Source organism: Akebia trifoliata, chromosome 15 (assembly GCF_017979445.1).
Source record: "Akebia trifoliata isolate Shusen 1 chromosome 15, ASM1797944v1, whole genome shotgun sequence".
NCBI lineage: Eukaryota > Viridiplantae > Streptophyta > Magnoliopsida > Ranunculales > Lardizabalaceae > Akebia > Akebia trifoliata.
Genome location: NC_141389.1, coordinates 28,807,786 through 28,816,149, shown reverse-complemented (window position 1 = coordinate 28,816,149; position 8,364 = coordinate 28,807,786). Strand labels below are relative to the sequence as shown.

General features: G+C 37.4%; 1 protein-coding gene and 1 pseudogene across 1 annotated transcript; one reads left to right on the top strand and one right to left on the bottom strand.

The window, feature by feature from the left end:
• Positions 1-23: 23 nt before the first annotated feature.
• On the top strand, positions 24-1,124 carry LOC147385102 (mitochondrial import inner membrane translocase subunit TIM23-3 pseudogene; annotated as a pseudogene).
• A 1,424-nt stretch (positions 1,125-2,548) lies between these two features.
• Positions 2,549-8,145, bottom strand: ER-ANT1 (endoplasmic reticulum-adenine nucleotide transporter 1). The gene is made up of 3 exons (XM_086426059.1): positions 7,750-8,145; positions 3,643-4,014; positions 2,549-3,126 (listed from the first exon to the last, which is right to left on the bottom strand). The coding sequence occupies exons 1-3, from the start codon at positions 8,023-8,025 to the stop codon at positions 2,815-2,817; spliced, it is 960 nt and encodes a 319-aa protein (XP_086282185.1). The 5' UTR covers positions 8,026-8,145; the 3' UTR covers positions 2,549-2,814.
• Positions 8,146-8,364: the final 219 nt, after the last annotated feature.

The following is an 8,364-nucleotide window of genomic DNA, read 5'->3' as shown; positions in this document are numbered from 1 at the left end:
TTTAAGATGTGCATCGCACGTGCATACCATATGTGCGATTTTCAAACGTTGCGTGCTGCGTGCGCACTGCTCGTAACTTTCGAAAGAAAGATTCTTGAAAGAGGAACGCTTAACTGTATTGCATAGGAACAATCCTCTCTCATCCCCTGTGTTAGGGTTTTCTCTCCAAGCCCTGACAGCAACCTTAAAACCCTAAAAAAAAAAATCCAATTTGAGGGTTTCTAGAACCTCTTTATTCTCTTTCAATAAGAAACCTAGAAGTTCGATCCTCGCTTTCCTTTTAATCTCTATTAAAGATCTATTATTTTTTTCTTTCAGACATCCATCTGTAATTTTTTTTGAAAAAGGACGAATTTTTTGAAGATTTGGAGCTCAAGATCCTAAAATCCTAGTTTCAATGGCAGACTCGTCTGATCGAAAATACCGTCAATACCACCCATACCAAGACCTCCATGTCCCAATCCACAACCTCTATAACCTCCCAACCTCTCCCGAATTTCTCTTCGACGAAGAATCTATCGTTCAACGTCGATCATGGGGTGAGAATCTACAGTACTATACAGGCTCTGGGTACCTCACAGGCGCCATTGTTGGGGCTTCAAAGGGCACTATCGAAGGTCTCAAAGCCGCCGAGCCCGGTGATTCTCTGAAACTTCGGACGAACCGGGTGTTGAATTCTGGTGGGTTTAATGGAAGAAAGTTTGGGAATTCTTTGGGTCTTATGGGTTTGATCTTTACTGGATTGGAGAGTGGGGTAGATTATATGAGGGGGACTGATGATTTGTTGAACAGCGTTTTAGCTGGGTTGGGCACTGGAGCGCTCTATAAGGCGGGGTCCGCGATCTGCGGCCGTTGCTGGTGCCATTGGAGGATTGGCTGCAGGTGTTGCTGTGGTAGGCAAGCAGATGATCAAAAGGTATATTCCTATATAGAGAAAAAAAATTAGTGGAGATTAATCTGTCATTGTGTTTTTAGAAACATGGCGGAGCTTTTAGAGTTGGGGATCAATGAGTTTAGTTTTGTTATAATTGTAATCTGTAAATCAATCTGTCGACTTGCCTTTGGTACTGGTTCTATTTGTATGAAATTTTGAAATGGTATTGGAATTTTTTTTTCAATTTGGTTTGGTTGATGTGTTTTGATGTTAATTGGTGAATATAATTTTGTTATTAATACCCAGGTTGGCATTGTGATCATGGTTTTAAAACTCTTTTTGATGTCTCGTCTCGTCCGTGAACTAGACCAAGTCGTCTGGGATGATAAGTTTGACATGTCTCATTCAACAATGAGAAAATGCACGTGGGTTTTAAATCCCGTCCGATACATTGACTTGTCTATCCGTCTCGTTGGTGGATGATACCGAGACGTATCGGACGAGTCGTCTCGGTCTCGGATGATATTTAAAACCATGATTGTGATGCTTATTTGATGAGCACGTCGACGATGTTTTGCGTAGAATCAATTGGTGGATGTAACTTGTTATGGTCTCGATAACCTTGAAGAGCTATACAGGCATCATGTTTTAATAATCGGTTGTGGGCTTCATTGTTGTTGGGGAGGTTTGAGGTTCAATCGTGAACCTGAATTGAGGATGGGAATTTCGTTTCTAGAGCTTGATGAATAGTTAAATTGAAGTATGCCCTCAATGTTGATTCACATGGGGATATCTTGGGGAGCACTTTGAAATGTTTGGGAGCTTCAATTTCAAGGTAATGTAGTTGATCACTGATTTCGGGATTCTTAACCACATAGATTCAAAGTTACGGATTATGGGAGTTCGATGGATAATGTAGGTTCATTTTCTTGGGATGCAAAATCACATCATCCAGTGGAATCTCAAAATTCAACCAAATATTTGATTTTGAAAGAACAATAACTATGGTGCAAGGGCTCACTTCGAAAATTTATTGAGATCTACGATTGTAACAAGGTTGATCAAAACAATTTGAATGTTGATCTAAATGATTCATGTGTCAATCATCAAGATTGATGATTTACAATCTTTGATCTCGACAGTTGTAAGACAATTGGAACAAAGGTTAATCTGAATGATTTGGATTGTTGATCTCGACAATTTGAATCAATGACGTCACCAATTGAAAGAAGTCAGGATGGGGACGTTTGAAAAGAATAAGTTTACAAAATGGACCATTGGGCTTTTGAAAGATATCCCTCACACTAATTTTCCCTTCAGCTGTCATGAAGGATTTCCCCCGACCCAGTTGAGGATTTGCAACCGCCACGTCCCCACCTCATGCAAACCCTGGTTCATTCTTCATGGCTTGCTCGAACGTAGCCCACCTTTTAATATGAATATGCATCATTCCCTGCTCTCACTCCCAACTCAATGTTGACATGGGCTCTACACACCCGTCTGCCAAACTATATCGGTTGGCTCCATGCCTCCATCAGCATATGTTAACAAGCACACCATTCGATGAGCAAGAAGACCCACATAACCTAAGAGAGATACGACAAAAGCACAACAGAATGTCATCTCTTTCACCCACATGTCACCAGCAATAGTGTTGTTGTTGCCCTGATGCGGTGACCAGGAAGCATGATTTCGTATATTATTTATTGCAGAAGGATCAATGTAATTCATTCTACTATACAGATTATGTACATAGAAGCCTTTCCCTTGTTCTTCTATATGCAATTAGGGACAAGACCAAATCCAAAAAAATCAATATATTCTACTTTCTGTCATCCGTGTTGCTTATTTTGTCCCCCCCTTGAAGTTGAAATGCACAACTTCAAATAAGAATAAACATTGTACTTACTACACACCTTGTCTTGTCTGGTTGGGATTCATCACTTCAAGGTTCTTTGTTGTGGTTTGAAACCATAACCGTGTTTGTATGTGATGCGGTGAAGCTGATCATATCCTGCTAGAACTCCTGCCCCCGCCATACCCAGAAGCATGTTTGCAGTCACTCCTCGGAATAGTGCAGCGAAACCCTCTTGGTGAATGATTTGACGTAAGGCATGTAAGGTATTGCGGTACTTGGTAGGCTGTCCAGAAGTCAACATCATTCTTCGTCGTAGAGTGTCGAAGGGGTAAGCACAGACCCCAGAAACTGTTGTAATGCTCCAACCCAATAGAAAACTGGCAAAGAAGTTTCCCTGCAATAACAAAAGCAGATAGCATTAGAGAAGTAACCACTCGGGCATGTACGCTCATGGGAACAGTAAACCATTACGCATTCAAAATAATGGAAGAAATTTATATGATCAAGTCATTGTATCATTCAGATCATCATCTTTACTATTATAATGAGATAAGGCGAAATAGAAGTGTTTCGACACCAAAACTTGGATCTCATAAATGCCCTTACCTTTATATTTTAAGCTTAATATAACCAGGGTCATTTTGGTAAAAAAATAAGAAAATTGCAACCCAAGATCCTTTTAAAAACATTGGTCAGTTTTGAAAATTACAAAAATAAAAAATAAAAACATTTTACTATGTAATATTAAAAAACCCTTCGATTAATATTTCAAATTACAAGTAAGTCCTTCTGATACATGTGCATTTGCACGTGCCACCTTCTAGTGTTAAATAAACAAAAAAGCTCTTGAAACTTGACAGAGTTAAAATAGTATGGAAATGGTTCTATACGAATAGTTGAGGGTCAATACCTCCAATGATCCCACCAGAACGATGGGCTTCATAGAGTCATAGAGCCCAAAGTACATACCCCGATAAAGAGTAATCCCCATGATTGAAACCCCAAATCCTCGATACAGACCAACAATCCCATCACTTGACACTGTCTTCTTGTAAACGTCTAGTATCCCTTTAAACTGCCGTTGACCATTGATTGGGCATTCCTTTGCATCAGTTCCCAGTCGGGTTCGTGCATAATCCAAGTGATAGAGAAATAACGAAGTAGTTGCTCCGGCAGCACTACCAGAGGCTACATTTCCGACTAACCACTTTGCGTACCCATCTTTCTCCTTTGAGCGTCCAAAGAGGGTCTGGAAATAACCCTTGAATGCAAAGTTGAAAGCCTGCAAAGAAAACAACAATGTTTCTTTGGTGACATTAGTCACAAGATAGTATTAACAAATCCTTGACCAAATTGAAAGTCAACATTTGACTAGTTAGAACCTTAGGAGGAAAGCTTAGTCACAGATTCAAAGGTAGGACCACCCTCCAATGAACACAACTAGGGCATACCACAACTGAAGTTTAGAACTGATCGAACAATCCCAACCATCTAATCTATGGATTCCTTTTAACATTCCTTTCTAACCATTGAAAGTATGTTCTAGATTGGATGCTTACGATTTATTCAGTTGGCTTAATTTTGGGGCCATGAGTTTTACTACTAAATTATCAGGAAAAGGTTCATCTCCTCGCCATTCATTCTAAATTCATGTGATGAAGCTTTCTATAGATGAAGATTCAACTTATGTCAATTCTAAATTTAAGGAATTGTGAATCATTCAACGGAAAACCAGAGGTGCTGCAGGGAACACTGGAAATATTACAAGTAGCTGAAAACTAGGATCATATTTCTCTGAGATTGAAAGAAAGAAAGAAAAACCGACAAAAACAGGACTGTAAAGGAACTGCAGATAGTTTTTTATACTTAAAATATGTACTCAGATAGTTGCGTTGTGAATCAAAATAGCAGTTAAAAATTAAAATAAGCATGTATGTAGGCTATACAAATTAGTGATGCTGGAAAGATTGTTTAGAAGAAAATAAATAAATATAAAAAAGAAGATTAGGTAAGAACATATGGATGTTACATTAACTTTGGAATTTTGAAAACAAAGGGAAGGGATCTCATGTTGGTCGAACCACTGGTGAGAATGAGAACAAATCAGAGGTTGTTTGACACTCTATTAAATGAGACAATGGTTCTAGGCATACTTCGATGCATTGGATCCCTCTAATTTGGGTACCGTATTTCACCCTTTGATGGAAAATTTTGAATAGTTCCACCATATAATGAACACAAGAAGTAAAATCTTGTACAACCGGACACTGTTTGATCATCAACAATTAGATAATAAATCTTTGAACCACGAGACACCCACCAAATTAACTATGTGAGTGGAAAGAATGTATGACCACTGCCCATGTCTAGTCTCTCTCAACCCACATCAATTAGTGATTTCACTTCGTTAATTTTTTAAAGTCCAAAGCGTTTAAAAAAACTACACAACACACACACAAAACATCACAAATAATACTCTCTTAAAAGCCCACTACTCTACTATTTTTTTTCCCTTGCTTTATTCACCCCATTTCCAACTCTTCTCCTCTCTCCTTTGCAATGACGACTGAATGACCATTGATTTGGTTTAAGCAATCTTTTGAGATCACTTCTCTTATCCAGTATCTCTTCATCTTACTTGTGTCCGTCCAATTTCAACAAAATCATTACCACACACTTATATTATGCAACTCTATTGGATAAATGACTCGTATAATCCAAGAAAGAAGATGATCACTTCTCTCTCTCTCTTCCTTTTCTAATGAACATGGGGGTTTTATTGTTATTCCATCTCCCTTGCCTCTTCTTCATCGATTTTCCCAATCAAAATAAAAAAAATCAAAGAAAAACTAATGAATTGAGTGGTTTCAACCACCAACATCACAGCCCAAAGCTCAAAGCTCAAAGCTCAAAGCACCAAGCAGACACTATTGCATCCCGAAATCAAGGGCTTATTTTTTGAATTAAAATCAATGACCAACCTCTACAAATCAGATCTAATCAGATGTAAAAGACCATCTTCACAATAAACTCAAATTTGATCTATATCATCCATTGAGGCTAATTCTATGTTTAATGACCCACTTTTCTTAAAAATATCCTTGTTGCCACTCTATCTTATTGATTTTTCTGGATCTTATCAAGGTACCATGAAAACAATCAATCATGAGAAATAGGTAGGTACCCGAATAAACCTATAGCTCAAACTAATTTTCTTAAAAAACTAGGTTACCAACCATCGAAAAATCATTGATGACCATGTCTACGTTGAAACTCTAATCGGCTGTACCTATCATGGATTGTTGGTTTGGTTTGTGCTCCACCATACCTTCCATGGGCAGGGGGGTTAACGAACGGATCTTTTCCTTTTATAAATACTTCTCGATGACCAAGCTAGTAAAATGTCAAAACGTGGTTTATTCTCATTTGGTTTCATGACACCTTTCTACTTGAGCATTAAGCTTTCAAGTTCCTCAAGAATATGATTACACCATAGTTGTCCTTTTGAGATATACTAGGGGCAATCCCACAAAAGATATAGACATGCATTATATTTTCCTGCCCAAAATTAAATCATTCAACATTCGAGCTAGCCAAAGTTGGGCACCTACCAACTCTCCTATCATGTTGCAAATATAGGCCAAACACTTAGTTGACATTTTATTAAGAATGCTTTTTGAGCCATATTTAATATTGTTCAAAGTTGGTATGTCATGGTATCTCTTCAAGCTGCAAACTAAATGCCTATTTTTTTCATGAGTATGTATTTGATCGAGTCTAGATTATTTTGGGCCTTTGCTACCATGAATACTTGCTTACATGGTATTAAATTTCAACATATATCCAAAATATTTGACTTGTCAAGGTTAGTCATTGATTTTCAAATTATTCAGAAAACAATAGATCATTCTGGATTGCATCAATGATTGCAGGAGACTTTAAACTACAGATTACAAAAATGGTGGTCAAAACAACATTCACTTTATCGTTCTTATTTTGATTTTTATATTAAGAAAATCAATGAAGAAGACGAAGGGAAGACAGAATACCCCTAAGTTCCCACATTATTGGACTGAAATGAGAGAGTGAAGAACAAATGAAGAATACATAAATGAAGGGGAAAGCTCTGCTTGTAATCCTCATTTCCAATAATGATCATCTTTTTACTTCAGCTACGCAAACCACCTAACTGACAGAGTCACCAACTATAAGTATATCGTTTGTGTAAATAACGACTTCCCTAATGTTGCATGTCAAATAGGATATGTGCTAAGTAGGAAAGGGGACCCTAGTTTACCACCTAAACTAAATCAATAATCGTGTTGGAAAGAAGAAACGAGAAGGCTTGGAGACGACGTGAACACAATTATGGGAGAGCAAAGGAATGGAGACATTGTCGAGGAGTATAATCCTTGTATTATATGATATGTGTTGTTATTTTATGCCCTTTATTCCCATAGATATACAATTAATGAGATGAAATTACTATTAGCCTTTGTGTCAAACATGACCATGTCAATAGTTGAATCAATTTTAATGTGCTTTGCCTTAGGTTGAGCGTGACAACAAAGACCGGCAATTGTACGATATTGTTGCTCACCTAGTCAGTTTGATAATCAGCTCAATGCCATAACGCTTTGGATTGGTTGGTACATTATCTCTGATTACTTGCGGAGCACATTCAGAGTAATAAAAATGCATTTTTTAAGCAAACAACAATGAAAAAAGAAAAATGGAGATAAACCCAATGTCCCAAATGAAATTCAGATCAATAAAAATGCATTTTTTAAGCAAAAAAAATTGAAAAAAAAAATGGAGATAAACCCAATGTCTCAACTGAAATCCAGAGTAATAAAAACGCATTTTTTTCAGCACAAAAGCAATTAAAGAGGGGAAAAAAAAACTCTATCAATCTTATGAAAGTGAAAAATACCCAATTAACAACAAGTACCTAGAGCCATAAAAAACAAAATTTTAGCCCCAAAAACATTTAGAAAAGAAAAAAAAAAAAACATACTTGGGTTGGGAAGTATCGAATGACATTGGCCTGATTTCCTCTCCAAAAAGATAAAAAACCTTCTTCCCTGAAAACCCTCTTAAAGCCATCACCAATACCATTATAAGGCCTCTTGAGATGTCCTCTTTTCAACATCTCGCCTTGATTCTGCAATAGCAGCTTTACTCTCTCAATTGGCGCCGCTGCACTCTTCGATATTATTGCTGCAACTCCCCCTATAATGAAATCCTTAGAAAATTTATCCGACGGACGATATGGAGATCGAGATGTCTTCATATCTCTCTCTCTCTCCCCTCTCTCTACAACAAAAAAAAAAAAATTGCAGAGACGAAGGGCTCTCTCCGAAGTCTGAACCTTTAAAAAACTGGAATGATAAGGAATTGTTAATGGGACCCAATCAAACCCTTTGTTGCCGCCTTATTGGCACCAATAAACTCCAAGGGCCTAATATATGAGATCTTCTATTACCACAACTTTTACTAATCCTACACCAATTCTTATGTAAAATCGCCATAGAATTCCACACAATTGGTGTGGCGTTAGTAAAAATTGGCATGAAAATAATAAATCTAATATATTTAGGGCACTTCAAATATTTAAAAAATTGCTTTGAAC